The sequence below is a fragment of the Chiloscyllium plagiosum genome, unplaced genomic scaffold (genome assembly GCF_037043375.1).
Source record: "Chiloscyllium plagiosum isolate Xiang-an unplaced genomic scaffold, Cpla_swu_hap1 HiC_scaffold_50, whole genome shotgun sequence".
Classification (NCBI taxonomy): Eukaryota; Metazoa; Chordata; class Chondrichthyes; order Orectolobiformes; family Hemiscylliidae; genus Chiloscyllium; species Chiloscyllium plagiosum.
Window position 1 is genome coordinate 46688496 of NW_028270188.1, and position 15929 is coordinate 46704424.

The 15929-nt window shown below is 51.8% G+C and overlaps 1 protein-coding gene across 1 annotated transcript in view; it reads left to right on the forward strand.

Annotated features, from left to right (window-relative positions):
- The window catches only part of vps45 (vacuolar protein sorting 45 homolog), a 123629-nt gene extending 108855 nt beyond the window's left edge, over nt 1-14774 (forward strand). The window contains exons 14-15 of the mRNA XM_087984958.1: nt 6156-6287; nt 14560-14774. Coding sequence (XP_087841084.1) covers nt 6156-6287; nt 14560-14644 — 217 coding nt within the window. The 3' untranslated portion in view covers nt 14645-14774. The remainder of the gene's footprint in view (nt 1-6155; nt 6288-14559) is intronic.
- The last annotated feature ends 1155 nt before the right edge of the window (nt 14775-15929 follow it).

A 15929-nucleotide genomic window follows, 5' to 3' on the forward strand; every position in this document is an offset into this window, starting at 1 on the left:
ACCCTAACCTGCACATCCCTGAACACGGTGTTCAATTTAGCATGCCCAATCCACCTGACCTGCACATCTTTGTGACTGTGGGAGGAAACAGGAGCACCCGGAGGAAACCCACGCAGACACGGGGAGAATGTGCAAACTCCACACAGTCAGTCACCCGAGGCTGGCATTGAGCCTGGTTCCGTAGGCAGCAGTGCTAACCACTGAGCCACCGCGCTGTAACCTCGTCCAGCCCCTACACCCTTTCGTAACTGTGTAACCTCCTCCAGTCCCTACACCCTTTCCTAACTGTGTAACCTCCTCCAGTCCCTACACCCTTTCCTAACTGTGTAACCTCCTCCAGTCCCTACACCCTTTCCTAACTCTGTAACCTCCTCCAGTCCCTACACCCTTTCCTAACTCTGTAACCTCCTCCAGTCCCTACACCCTTTCCTAACTCTGTAACCTCCTCCAGTCCCTACACCCTTTCCTAACTGTGTAACCTCCTCCAGTCCCTACACCCTTTCCTAACTGTGTAACCTCCTCCAGTCCCTACACCCTTTCCTAACTGTGTAACCTCCTCCAGTCCCTACACCCTTTCCTAACTCTGTAACCTCCTCCAGTCCCTACACCCTTTCCTAACTGTGTAACCTCCTCCAGTCCCTACACCCTTTCCTAACTCTGTAACCTCCTCCAGTCCCTACACCCTTTCCTAACTGTGTAACCTCCTCCAGTCCCTACACCCTTTCCTAACTGTGTAACCTCCTCCAGTCCCTACACCCTTTCCTAACTCTGTAACCTCCTCCAGTCCCTACACCCTTTCCTAACTCTGTAACCTCCTCCAGTCCCTACACCCTTTCCTAACTCTGTAACCTCCTCCAGTCCCTACACCCTTTCCTAACTCTGTAACCTCCTCCAGTCCCTACACCCTTTCCTAACTCTGTAACCTCCTCCAGTCCCTACACCCTTTCCTAACTGTGTAACCTCCTCCAGCCCCAACATCCTTTCCTAATTGTGTAACCTCCTCCAGTCCCTACACCCTTTCCTAACTCTGTAACCTCCTCCAGTCCCTACACCCTTTCCTAACTCTGTAACCTCCTCCAGTCCCTACACCCTTTCCTAACTCTGTAACCTCCTCCAGTCCCTACACCCTTCCCTAACTGTGTAACCTCCTCCAGTCCCTACACCCTTTCCTAACTCTGTAACCTCCTCCAGTCCCTACACCCTTTCCTAACTGTGTAACCTCCTCCAGTCCCTACACCCTTTCCTAACTCTGTAACCTCCTCCAGTCCCTACACCCTTTCCTAACTCTGTAACCTCCTCCAGTCCCTACACCCTTTCCTAACTCTGTAACCTCCTCCAGTCCCTACACCCTTTCCTAACTCTGTAACCTCCTCCAGTCCCTACACCCTTTCCTAACTCTGTAACCTCCTCCAGTCCCTATACCCTTTCCTAACTGTGTAACCTCCTCCAGTCCCTACACCCTTTCCTAACTGTGTAACCTCCTCCAGTCCCTACACCCTTTCCTAACTGTGTAACCTCCTCCAGTCCCTACACCCTTTCCTAACTCTGTAACCTCCTCCAGTCCCTACACCCTTTCCTAACTGTGTAACCTCCTCCAGTCCCTACACCCTTTCCTAACTGTGTAACCTCCTCCAGTCCCTACACCCTTTCCTAACTCTGTAACCTCCTCCAGTCCCTACACCCTTTCCTAACTGTGTAACCTCCTCCAGTCCCTACACCCTTTCCTAACTCTGTAACCTCCTCCAGTCCCTACACCCTTCCCTAACTGTGTAACCTCCTCCAGTCCCTACACCCTTTCCTAACTGTGTAACCTCCTCCAGTCCCTACACCCTTTCCTAACTCTGTAACCTCCTCCAGTCCCTACACCCTTTCGTAACTGTGTAACCTCCTCCAGTCCCTACACCCTTTCCTAACTGTGTAACCTCCTCCAGTCCCTACACCCTTTCCTAACTCTGTAACCTCCTCCAGTCCCTACACCCTTTCCTAACTGTGTAACCTCCTCCAGTCCCTACACCCTTTCCTAACTGTGTAACCTCCTCCAGTCCCTACACCCTTTCCTAACTGTGTAACCTCGTCCAGTCCCTACACCCTTTCCTAACTCTGTAACCTCCTCCAGTCCCTACACCCTTCCCTAACTGTGTAACCTCCTCCAGTCCCTACACCCTTTCCTAACTGTGTAACCTCCTCCAGTCCCTACACCCTTTCCTAACTGTGTAACCTCCTCCAGTCCCTACACCCTTTCCTAACTGTGTAACCTCGTCCAGTCCCTACACCCTTTCCTAACTGTGTAACCTCCTCCAGTCCCTACACCCTTTCCTAACTCTGTAACCTCCTCCAGTCCCTACACCCTTTCCTAACTGTGTAACCTCCTCCAGTCCCTACACCCTTTCCTAACTGTGTAACCTCCTCCAGTCCCTACACCCTTTCCTAACTGTGTAACCTCCTCCAGCCCCTACATCCTTTCCTAACTGTGTAACCTCCTCCAGTCCCTACACCCTTTCCTAACTGTGTAACCTCCTCCAGTCCCTACACCCTTTCCTAACTGTGTAACCTCCTCCAGCCCCTACATCCTTTCCTAACTGTGTAACCTCCTCCAGTCCCTACACCCTTTCCTAACTCTGTAACCTCCTCCAGCCCCTACACCCTTTCCTAACTCTGTAACCTCCTCCAGTCCCTACATCCTTTCCTAACTCTGTAACCTCCTCCAGTCCCTACACCCTTCCCTAACTGTGTAACCTCCTCCAGTCCCTACACCCTTCCCTAACTGTGTAACCTCCTCCAATCCCTACACCCTTTCCTAACTGTGTAACCTCCTCCAATCCCTACACCCTTTCCTAACTGTGTAACCTCCTCCAGTCCCTACACCCTTTCCTAACTCTGTAACCTCCTCCAGTCCCTACACCCTTCCCTAACTGTGTAACCTCCTCCAGTCCCTACACCCTTTCCTAACTGTGTAACCTCCTCCAGTCCCTACACCCTTTCCTAACTGTGTAACCTCCTCCAGTCCCTACACCCTTCCCTAACTGTGTAACCTCCTCCAGTCCCTACACCCTTCCCTAACTGTGTAACCTCCTCCAATCCCTACACCCTTTCCTAACTGTGTAACCTCCTCCAGTCCCTACACCCTTTCCTAACTCTGTAACCTCCTCCAGTCCCTACACCCTTCCCTAACTGTGTAACCTCCTCCAGTCCCTACACCCTTTCCTAACTGTGTAACCTCCTCCAGTCCCTACACCCTTTCCTAACTGTGTAACCTCCTCCAGTCCCTACACCCTTTCCTAACTGTGTAACCTCCTCCAGTCCCTACACCCTTTCCTAACTGTGTAACCTCCTCCAGTCCCTACACCCTTTCCTAACTGTGTAACCTCCTCCAGTCCCTACACTCTTTCCTAACTGTGTAACCTCGTCCAGTCCCTACACCCTTTCCTAACTGTGTAACCTCCTCCAGTCCCTACACCCTTTCCTAACTCTGTAACCTCCTCCAGTCCCTATACCCTTTCCTAACTGTGTAACCTCGTCCAGTCCCTACACCCTTTCCTAACTCTGTAACCTCCTCCAGTCCCTATACCCTTTCCTAACTGTGTAACCTCGTCCAGTCCCTACACCCTTTCCTAACTGTGTAACCTCCTCCAGTCCCTACACCCTTCCCTAACTGTGTAACCTCCTCCAGTCCCTACACCCTTTCCTAACTGTGTAACCTCCTCCAGTCCCTACACCCTTTCCTAACTGTGTAACCTCCTCCAGTCCCTACACCCTTTCCTAACTCTGTAACCTCGTCCAGTCCCTACACCCTTTCCTAACTGTGTAACCTCCTCCAGTCCCTACACCCTTTCCTAACTCTGTAACCTCCTCCAGTCCCTACACCCTTTCCTAACTGTGTAACCTCCTCCAGTCCCTACACCCTTTCCTAACTCTGTAACCTCCTCCAGTCCCTACACCCTTTCCTGTGTAACCTCCTCCAGTCCCTACACCCTTTCCTAACTGTGTAACCTCCTCCAGTCCCTACACCCTTTCCTAACTCTGTAACCTCCTCCAGTCCCTACACCCTTTCCTAACTGTGTAACCTCCTCCAGTCCCTACACCCTTTCCTAACTCTGTAACCTCCTCCAGTCCCTACACCCTTTCCTAACTCTGTAACCTCCTCCAGTCCCTACACCCTTTCCTAACTCTGTAACCTCCTCCAATCCCTACACCCTTTCCTAACTCTGTAACCTCCTCCAGTCCCTACACCCTTCCCTAACTCTGTAACCTCCTCCAGTCCCTATACCCTTTCCTAACTGTGTAACCTCCTCCAGTCCCTACACCCTTTCCTAACTCTGTAACCTCCTCCAGTCCCTACACCCTTTCCTAACTGTGTAACCTCCTCCAGTCCCTACATCCTTTCCTAACTGTGTAACCTCCTCCAGTCCCTACACCCTTCCCTAACTGTGTAACCTCCTCCAGTCCCTACACCCTTTCCTAACTCTGTAACCTCCTCCAGTCCCTACACCCTTTCCTAACTGTGTAACCTCCTCCAGTCCCTACACCCTTTCCTAACTGTGTAACCTCCTCCAGTCCCTATACCCTTTCCTAACTCTGTAACCTCCTCCAGTCCCTACACCTTTTCCTAACTCTGTAACCTCCTCCAGTCCCTACACCCTTTCCTAACTGTGTAACCTCCTCCAGTCCCTACACCCTTTCCTAACTGTGTAACCTCCTCCAGTCCCTACACACTTCCCTAACTCTGTAACCTCCTCCAGTCCCTACACCCTTTCCTAACTGTGTAACCTCCTCCAGTCCCTACACCCTTTCCTAACTGTGTAACCTCCTCCAGTCCCTACACCCTTTCCTAACTCTGTAACCTCCTCCAGTCCCTACACCCTTTCCTAACTGTGTAACCTCCTCCAGTCCCTACACCCTTTCCTAACTCTGTAACCTCCTCCAGTCCCTACACCCTTTCCTAACTGTGTAACCTCCTCCAGTCCCTACACCCTTTCCTAACTCTGTAACCTCCTCCAGTCCCTACACCCTTCCCTAACTGTGTAACCTCCTCCAGTCCCTACACCCTTTCCTAACTGTGTAACCTCCTCCAGTCCCTACACCCTTTCCTAACTCTGTAACCTCCTCCAGTCCCTACACCCTTTCCTAACTCTGTAACCTCCTCCAGTCCCTACACCCTTTCCTAACTGTGTAACCTCCTCCAGTCCCTACACCCTTTCCTAACTCTGTAACCTCCTCCAGTCCCTACACCCTTTCCTAACTGTGTAACCTCCTCCAGTCCCTACATCCTTTCCTAACTGTGTAACCTCCTCCAGTCCCTACACCCTTTCCTAACTCTGTAACCTCCTCCAGTCCCTACACCCTTCCCTATCTCTTTCCCTTCCTCCAGCTGCTATACACCTCCCTTTTTCTGTCAGCCCCAGTCCCTATACCCCTCCCTAATAGGTTAACTCCTCCAGTCCCTACAGCCCTCCCTATCTCCGTAACCTCCTGCAGCCCGTAGACCCCCCTCCTTCTCTTATAGCTCCTCAGTCCCTGCAACCCTCGTGCTCTTTCTGTTCTGGATTCTTGCTCGTTCCCCAGTTTTCACTGGTGGTGCTGGGGCCCTCGGTGTGGAATTTCCTCCCTGCCTCTCTTGTTCTCTGCCCTCCATTATGCCATGCTCGAAAACCGACCTCTTTCACCAGCCATTTAGTCACCAGCCCTGATCCCTCCATCTCTGTCTCCTTATTCAGTTATTCTCTGTGAAGAACCATCAAATATTTTATTACATTCAGGGTACAAGATAAATACAAGTTGATTTTCTGTCCAAGTGCCCAAATAACTTGGCTTCTTTCTGATTTGAAGAGTTTTCTGTGTGTTTTTCATAGAGTTTAGCTCCACGATATTCACCTGGGACATAATGTCAGTCAGGGACTAGACCACAAACCATGTCATAATCAGTTCTAACTTGGTGGAAGATGGCCATCAATAACACAGGCACCGAGACCAATGGTAGCTCCCACTCAGAACTGTGGTTCTGGATTTGGATATACAGTGGGTCTATGTTGGAGTATCTTCCATTTATTAAATTAGGTACCTCCTTCCAATTGGCAGCAGTACAGATTGCTCAGTAATGTTACGCTCAGCTAAGTAGCTCCTTGATGATACTAACCTCACCCTTTCCCTTCTTACAGCCCACAAGATATCATTGTGTTTATCATTGGAGGAGCGACCTATGAGGAGGCACAGACTGTCTACAATCTGAACCGTACCAGCCCAGGAGTGAGGATCGTGTTGGGTGGGACAACCATTCACAACACCAAGAGGTAAGGGCAAGTCAGGGCACCTGGGAATGGACTTTGTAATCCTGGCCAGCTGATGAGCAGAGTCCCACGGTGTTACACACTTCAGGCATGGTCAGAGTGGCTTATAGCCGAGCTTGTGCTGATCTCAACAGCATTCTGATGAAAATAGTAAGGTTCGAGGACTGGAGCGTGTCACATAAGGAGGAGTAGTAACTATAGGCCTTATACCTGATCTTGTGTCTATAATGGGACAGTTAGTGAGAACCAGGCTGGGCTGACTGCAATGCTGTGCTTCCGAAGGATGCTTTATTATAGGTATAACTCCGTTTATTAGAAGTAAATGCAAAAGGATTTGATGCATTGACAATATTTGCATGGTTGTGGTCTGCATTTTCGGATATTCCTGTGAAGGACAACTTGTTCATTTCTGTCTTGTGTTGCCCCAAAAGGGAATCCAGTGGAAGGAAATGCCTTTCAAACACAGTTCATGTCGTTGTGTGGTGCAGCCAGTTTCCACACAGCAAGGTCTCAGTTACAACAGTGGCCTGGAATAGCTCATCTGCCTTTAATATTGCAGAGTTTGGGTTTTTAAACAGTAAAATAAACAATTTCAGTTCCACCATATGGTGCTCATGTACAACTGAGACATCTGCTACTTGGACTGTATGGAGGGCCCTTACAGAGTCTGTGGACCAGACTTTCAACCACAAATGCTAGAGATGCAGAAGTCTGATTATAAAGTGTGACAGGTCAGAACTGACCTTGGTCTAAGCCCCATTTCTTTGCAGTTTGATGTCATTCCCTCCTGACTTGACAGCACTTTGCTCAGTCTCAATATTCATTACTATTTAGACACATAAACTGTACAATATTAGTGTCAGCAGAAACCAGCATGGTGAGGTACACATCCCTCCCCACTCGAGGTCTGAATTCTAATGCCTACTCCAGCAGAAAGCCCAGTTACTACAGCTGGCAAGTACCCTGCTGTTAATGAAACTCCCTTTGTGTTCACAGCCAGTGTAGAATTTAACTAGGATTTATCACTGCTCCTGGAGACTAAAACATCTCATGTCTAATGGACACTTTCCTTGCAATGGCATGCCCTCAGCACAATCCCCCTGCCTCATCCATTGAGTCGGTCCATTCCAGCACCTGCCCTCCCTCTGTCCCCTGCCCCTTGTGGTTAGTAACATGAAGCTTCTCAAACAGTGACAGATGCTAGTCACTATACCTCTCCCTACGCTAGCAGCTGCTCGGAGCACCCCATCCTGAATAAAGAACTGAAAAGTTTGATTGGAAATTATTGCACTATTTCATACATGGCTGTGGGCTTTAATGACAAGTGTTAGTTTTGTTTAGATTTTGATTGCTGACAGATATGCTTTCTGCTCCATTTTAACGTGTCAGAGCGGTACAATTGGAAAACGTTTTGGTTTATTGACAACGTCTAGCTGAGATTGAAGAACTGACATTGGTATTTGGTAATAAAAGTCCCTGAGTCATTGTGAGCCTGTTGATTGGTGGTGTCAGAGCCTTTCCCAGACCTTGCTAGTCAGTAACTTTATCGTACTCTCCTACCTTACACCCAGCTCAGCTGATAGTGCCTCTCAATAATTTAAAGCAGGTTGGTTTTCACCAAAGACGACTGATGACAATAGATGGAAATTTCACATTGCTTCACTAATATTTGTTCTGGGTGGAGGGAGGGTGCAGGATGACTGAGTAGGGGCAATGACTGGAACAAGGCAGAGGCCAGGCCACTGGTTAAGGGGGAGTGAGTTAGGGGAGGATGAGGAAAGGCAGCTGTGGAACAGAGGGAGCAAGCTCACTCAGGATGGAGAGAAGTTGAGTATGATAGGTCTATTCCCTGAAGGTTAGTGGAATGTGTGGTGATCTCATTTCTTAAATGGTTTTGCAGGCTGAGAACCTGGGCGGCATGGTGGCTCAGTGGTTAGCACTGCTGCCTCCCAGCACCAGGGACCAGGGTTTGATTGCACCCTCGGATGACCATCAGTGTGGAGTTTGCACATTCTCCCCTGTGTCTGCGCGGGGTTCATCCACGTGCTACACTTTCATCCCAGAATCCAGAGACATGCAGCTCAGGTGAATTGGCCGTGCTAAATTGCCCACAGTGTTAGGTGCATTAGTCAGGGGCAAATATAGGGTAGGGGAATGCATCTGGGTGGGTTACTCTCCGGAGGGTGGGCATGGACTTGTTGGACCGAAGGGCCGGTTTCAATACTGTAGGGAATCTAATTGTGTTTCCCTTGACTGCAATCTAAAACGTGGTGTCACAATGTCAGAATGATGGCTTGGCCATCTCGAACTGACAGGAATTCATTTCAGTCAAAGGGCTGTTAGTCTTTGAGACTTTCCACACCAGAGCGTTGTGGATGCTCGCCTGTCCGGTATATTCAAGGGAATTAAGGATATTAAGGGAATTAAAGGACATGGAGAGAGTGTGGAAGGTCATTGGGGGGGGTCAAGGATCAATAGACAATAGGTGCAGGAGTAGGCCATTCTGCCCTTCGAGCCTGTACCACCATTCAATATGATCATGGCTGATCATCCTTAATCAGTATCCTCTTCCTGCCTTATCTCCATAACCCTTGATTCCACAATCCTTGAGAGCTCTATCCAACTCTTTCTTAAATGAATCCAGAGACTGGGCCTCCACTGCCCTCTAGGGCAGAGCATTCCACACAGCCACCACTCTCTGGGTGAAGACGTTTCTCCCCATCTCTGTCCTAAATGGTCTACCCCGTATTTTTAAGCTGTGTCCTCTGGTTTGGCACTCACCCATCAGCGGAAACATGTTTCCTGCCTCCAGAGTGTCCAATCCTTTAATAATCTTATACGTCTCAATCAGATCCCCTCTCAGTCTTCTAAACTCAAGGGTATACAAGCCCAGTCGCTCCAGTCTTTCAGTGTAATGTAATCCCGCCATTCCAGGAATTGACCTCGTGAACCTACGCTGCACTCCCTCAATAGCCAGAATGTCTTTCCTCAAATTTGGAGACCAGAACTGCACACAGTACTCCAGGTGTGGTCTCACCAGGGCCCTGTACAGCTGCAGAAGAACCTCTTTGCTTCTATACTCAATCCCTCTTGTTATGAAGACCAGCATGCTATTAGCCTTCTTCACTACCTGCTGTGTCTGCATGCTTGCCTTCATTGACTGGTGTACAAGAACACCCAGATCTCTCTGTACTGCCCCTTTACATAAATTGACTCCATTTAGGTAGTAATCTGCCTTCCTGTTCTTGCCACCAAAGTGGACAACCATACATTTATCCACATTAAACTGCATCTGCCGTGCATCTGTCCACTCACCTAACCTGTCCAGGTCACCCTGTAATCTCCTAACATCCTCCTCACATTTCACCCTGCCACCCAGCTTTGTATCATCAGCAAATTTGCTAATGTTACGATTAATACCATCTTCTATATCATTAATATATATTGTAAAAAGCTGCGGTCCCAGCACTGATCCCTGCGGTACCCCACTGGTCACCGCCTGCCTTTCCAAAATAGAGCCGTTTATCACTACTCTTTGTTTCCTGTCAGCCAACCAACTTTCAATCCAAGTCAGTACTTTGCTCCCAATACCATGTGCCCTAATTTTGCTCACTAACCTCCTGTGTGGGACTTTATCAAAGGCTTTATCAGCTAAGATCATCGACCCATTTCTACTCCTTTTTCTTATAGTCAGTGGACAGAGAGTTGGGGAAACAGATGAGAGGGGAATTGAACCTCTGCTGGTCCATCATGTCTGTGCTAGCTCTCTGGAGAATCTACACATTAGAACCAATACCCTACACGTTGACTGTAACATTTGAAAATTGAGAACACATTTCTCCATGTTGTTCTCTATAACAACTTTTCTGGATCCTGTTTTCACTGGTATTTCTGGTTGGACATTCTGTATCCTTAATATGTTCCTAATTGCTCTCTCAATGTTATCGGGATGAGCCGTTTTCTTTTTAATCGCATGGTCTGGTTGCACCAAAGGGTCTGTGTCGGTGCTGTATGACACTGCATGTGATTTTTCTCCACTTGCATTAAGGAAATCCTTCCGAATCAGACCATCGGTATCAGACCTTTCCCGGTTTTGGTGTCTCTCACCCTGTCTTCAATTCCTATTCCTTTGACCAGTTGGCCTTTAGGATCGCCATTTCCTTCTGCGATTTTCCCAGCCTGAGCCACGGTCCTTTAACTGGAACACAGGTTCTCAGTTGTACTATGAACGTTGGGCAGTCCAAATATAAATGCTAGGAAGTAACTGCTCCAATGTGTCCACAGAGGAGATAATATTTCAGTGCCTGAAGTTATTGTAGGCCTTGGGATCCAGGACACTTGATGTGTTCCTGAGATTTGTGACTTGCAGTCTCTAGCCCCTGGAGTATCAGCTCCTATGTTCAGTAAGGCAGGACCTATTCCATAGAGATCTATTTGCTTTCACACTAGCTGTTAGTGATTGGGGTTCAATCTCATCTTGGAATTAGAAGGTTGTGGATGTGAATCCCACTTCTGCAGTCTCAACAGGAAAATTCGGAGGGACAGCGCTGAGGGAGTGCCGCACTGTCGGACAGTCAGTGCTGAGGGAGTGGGCCCAGTCGGAGGGTCAGTGCTGAGGGAGTGGGCACTGTCGGACAGTCAGTGCTGAGGGAGTGGGCCCAGTCGGAGGGTCAGTGCTGAGGGAGTGCCGCACTGTCGGAGGGTCAGTGCTGAGGGAGTGGGCCCTGTCGGAGGGTCAGTGCTGAGGGAGTGGGCCCTGTCGGAGGGTCAGCGCTGAGGGAGTGCCGCACTGCCGGAGGGTCAGTGCTGAGGGAGTGGGCCCTGTCGGAGGGTCAGTGCTGAGGGAGTGCCGCACTGTCGGAGGGTCAGTGCTGAGGGAGTGGGCCCTGTCGGAGGGTCAGTGCTGAGGGAGTGCCGCACTGTCGGAGGGTCAGTGCTGAGGGAGTGCCGCACTGTCAGAGGGTCAGTGCTGAGGGAGTACTGCACTGTCGGAGGGTCAGTGCTGAGGGAGTGCCGCACTGTTGGGGGGTCATTGCTGAGGGCGTGCCGCACTGTCGGAGGGTCAGTGCTGAGGGAGTGCCGCACTGTCAGAGGGTCATTGCTGAGGGCATGCAGCACTGTCGGAGGGTCAGTGCTGAGGGAGTGCCGCACTGTCGGAGGGTCAGTGCTGAGGGAGTGCCGCACTGTCGGAGGGTCAGTGCTGAGGGCATGCAGCACTGTCGGAGGGTCAGTGCTGAGGGAGTGCCGCACTGTCGGAGGGTCAGTGCTGAGGGAGTGGGCACTGTTGGGGGGTCAGTGCTGAGGGAGTGCCGCACTGTCGGAGGGTCAGTGCTGAGGGAGTGGGCACTGTTGGGGGGTCAGTGCTGAGGGAGTGCTGCACTGTCGGAGGGTTATTGCTGAGGGAGTGCCGCACTGTCGGAGGGTCAGTGCTGAGGCAGTGGGCACTGTCGGAGGGTCAGTGCTGAGGCAGTGGGCACTGTCGGAGGGTCAGTACTGAGGGAGTGCCGCACTGTCGGAGGGTCAGTGCTGAGGGAGTGGGCACTGTTGGGGGGTCAGTGCTGAGGGAGTGCTGCACTGTCGGAGGGTTATTGCTGAGGGAGTGCCGCACTGTCGGAGGGTCATTGCTGAGGGCATGCAGCACTGTCGGAGGGTCAGTGCTGAGGGAGTGCCGCACTGTCGGAGGGTCAGTGCTGAGGGAGTGCCGCACTGTCGGAGGGTCAGTGCTGAGGGCATGCAGCACTGTCGGAGGGTCAGTGCTGAGGGAGTGCCGCACTGTCGGAGGGTCAGTGCTGAGGGAGTGGGCACTGTTGGGGGGTCAGTGCTGAGGGAGTGCCGCACTGTCGGAGGGTCAGTGCTGAGGGAGTGGGCACTGTTGGGGGGTCAGTGCTGAGGGAGTGCTGACATGTCTGAGGGTTATTGCTGAGGGAGTGCCGCACTGTCGGAGGGTCAGTGCTGAGGCAGTGGGCACTGTCGGAGGGTCAGTGCTGAGGGAGTGCCGCACTGTCGGAGGGTCAGTGCTGAGGGAGTGGGCCCTGTCGGAGGGTCAGTGCTGAGGGAGTGCCGCACCGTCGGAGGGTCAGTGCTGAGGGAGTGCCGCACTGTCGGAGGGTCAGTGCTGAGGGAGTGCCGCACTGTCGGAGGGTCAGTGCTGAGGGAGTGCCGCACTGTCGGAGGGTCAGTGCTGAGGGAGTGCCGCACTGTCGGAGGGTCAGTGCTGAGGGAGTGCCGCACTGTCGGAGGGTCAGTGCTGAGGGCATGCAGCACTGTCGGAGGGTCAGTGCTGAGGGAGTGCCGCACTGTCGGAGGGTCAGTGCTGAGGGAGTGGGCACTGTTGGGGGGTCAGTGCTGAGGGAGTGCCGCACTGTCGGAGGGTCAGTGCTGAGGGAGTGGGCACTGTTGGGGGGTCAGTGCTGAGGGAGTGCTGACATGTCTGAGGGTTATTGCTGAGGGAGTGCCGCACTGTCGGAGGGTCAGTGCTGAGGCAGTGGGCACTGTCGGAGGGTCAGTGCTGAGGGAGTGCCGCACTGTCGGAGGGTCAGTGCTGAGGGAGTGGGCCCTGTCGGAGGGTCAGTGCTGAGGGAGTGCCGCACCGTCGGAGGGTCAGTGCTGAGGGAGTGCCGCACTGTCGGAGGGTCAGTGCTGAGGGAGTGCCGCACTGTCGGAGGGTCAGTGCTGAGGGAGTGCCGCACTGTCGGAGGGTCAGTGCTGAGGGAGTGCCGCACTGTCGGAGGGTCAGTGCTGAGGGAGTGCCGCACTGTCGGAGGGTCAGTGCTGAGGGAGTGCCGCACTGTCGGAGGGTCAGTGCTGAGGGAGTGCCGCACTGTCGGAGGGTCAGTGCTGAGGGAGTGCCGCACTGTCGGAGGGTCAGTGCTGAGGGAGTGCCTCTCTGTCGGAGGGTCAGCGCTGAGGGAGTGCTGCACTGTTGGGGGGTCAGTGCTGAGGGAGTGCCGCACTGTCGGAGGGTCAGTGCTGAGGGAGTGGGCACTGTCGGACAGTCAGTGCTGAGGGAGTGCCGCACTGTCGGAGGGTCAGTGCTGAGGGAGTGGGCACTGTCGGAGGGTCAGTGCTGAGGGAGTGGGCCCTGTCGGAGGGTCAGTGCTGAGGGAGTGGGCCCTGTCGGAGGGTTATTGCTGAGGGAGTGCCGCACTGTCGGAGTGTCAGTGCTGAGGGAGTGCCGCACTGTTGGGGGGTCAGGTCTGAGGGAGTGGGCACTGTTGGGGGGTCAGTGCTGAGGGAGTGCCTCTCTGTCGGAGGGTCAGTGCTGAGGGAGTGCCGCACTGTCGGAGGGTCAGTGCTGAGGGAGTGGGCACTGTCGGACAGTCAGTACTGAGGGAGTGCCGCACTGTCGGAGGGTCAGTGCTGAGGGAGTGGGCACTGTCGGAGGGTCAGTGCTGAGGGAGTGCTGCACTAACGGAGGGTCAGTGCTGAGGGAGTGCCGCACTGTCGGAGGGTCAGTGCTGAGGGAGTGGGCACTGTCGGACAGTCAGTGCTGAGGGAGTGCCGCACTGTCGGAGGGTCAGCGCTGAGGGAGTGCCACACTGTGGAGGGTCAGCGCTGAGGGAGTGCCTCTCTGTCGGAGGGTCAGTGCTGAGGGAGTGCCGCACTGTCGGAGGGTCAGTGCTGAGGGAGTGCCGCACTGTCGGAGGGTCAGTGCTGAGGGAGTGCCGCACTGTCGGAGGGTCAGTGCTGAGGGAGTGCCGCACTGTCGGAGGGTCAGTGCTGAGGGAGTGCCGCACTGTCGGAGGGTCAGTACTGAGGGAGTGCAGCACTGTTGGGGGGTCAGTGCTGAGGGAGTGCCGCACTGTACAGGGGTTCGTACTGAGGGAGTGCCGCACTGTACAGGGGTTCGTACTGAGGGAGTGCAGCACTGTCGGAGGGTCAGCGCTGAGGGAACGTTGCACTGTCAGAGGGTCAATCATCAAGGAGCACTACCCTGTTGAATGGTCAGTGCTGTGGGAGAACCCTACAGTTGGTGTTACCATATTTATTTTTAACAAGACATTAAACTGAGAGTGTCCCTGGTGCCAAGTGTTGAATGATACCATCGTAGTATTTTGAACAGGAACACAGTGCTTTCCCTGATGTCCTTGTGCACTATTTATCTTTGAACCAACAGCAATGAAACAGAATACTTTGTCATTATTCCTATTAATGGGAGGTCACTGAGCAGATTGGGTGCTGTGTTTCCTTGAGTTGTAAAGTGATTTGGAAAGTCATGAGTATGTGAAAGATGCTATTTAAATGCAAGTCTATCTTTTTCTTCTTTTTTTGCTAGTTTTCTCGAAGAAGTTGCAGCCTCGGGAATTCCGAGCCATGTCTCGGAGAGACCACATGGAGTGAGCCGTTCATCAAGGCGATGAAGGCTTGGTTCTGCCTTTCCTAACTATCATATTTCTAAAAGATCTGGGCTGTGATTTGTGCTAGTGACTGCTCCTGCTATTGTACATGTTTTGTTTGTCTTGGCTTCATTAAATACAAACTGAAATTCTAGCTCATGGTCTCCTATTTGGGAATGTTTTCACCGGAAACATGTTGCTTCATTATTGCTCGGGTCTGTCTGACAAATTGGTGCTTTCAACTCCCGCTCATTTCGTTGATTTTATATGATTGTGTGTGGACAGCTCTTATTTAATGGCATATTTTTATTCCAGAGTTAGTGATGATGTCTCCTTGATCCTAAGGTGGAGTTCACAGAGCAAAAACAGAAAACTCGGAATTCCTTCAGCGATTTCTGGTTTCCTTTCAGATGGCCAGCATCTGCAGTTCTTTATTTCATTTGACTGTTTTTTATGAAGACTTACTCCATGCTTGATGGGCAGTGGGACACCTGAGTCTGTATGATACCCACTTGTTTCTCACTCATGCAAGATCTGGCCCTTACAGATGCAGATAAAATCCCATCCCCATATCACCCCTTCTTGTTTCTCATTTTACACAGTGCCATTGGAAGAGAGTCCGGATAGAATGGCAGGATATCAGGTGCTCTTTGATCCTGCCTTCACCTGTCTTTACATTCTCAGAGCCTTGGTGGGCAGTGTCAGCTGGATATTTCACACTGAGGGGCAGATCCTCCGCAGCACTTGTCACTTGGTGCCTGATATCAAACCCCCCAACACACCCACACACCCCACACACACACTCTCTATGTCTCTCCCCCCCCCCTCCCCCCTAATATAGGGGTTAGTGGGCAGTGACCAGGAGCAGGAACCCTGGCTGATTTCCCCCCTCTCTCTCTAATATAGGGGTCAGTGGGCAATGACCAGGAGCAGGAACCCTGGCTGATTTCCCCCCCCCCCCCCCCCCCCGGTCTCTCAGTGACCTTGCTGTTTTTGTATCCCATGTAGCAGCTGGCTGAGTCAGCATTTTGATTGACCCTGTGCTGTTCTGGGCTGTCTAACTCACCACTTCACGGGGTGTTATTCACTGCTTGTGGTACAGGTTGAGCAACATGCAGAAGAATTGATCATGATGCTGTTATTGCAGGCTTAGCAGAATAAACCAATTTGCCAATTGTTACTGAAGAATTGCGTCTCTGCTCATTATCCCTAACATTATTGTACTGAGTGCTTCATCACTCTGCTTTCCATAAGCACTAAATGTCTCGATTCCAAGAATTAGGAACACAAATATAATGTATATTGCTAT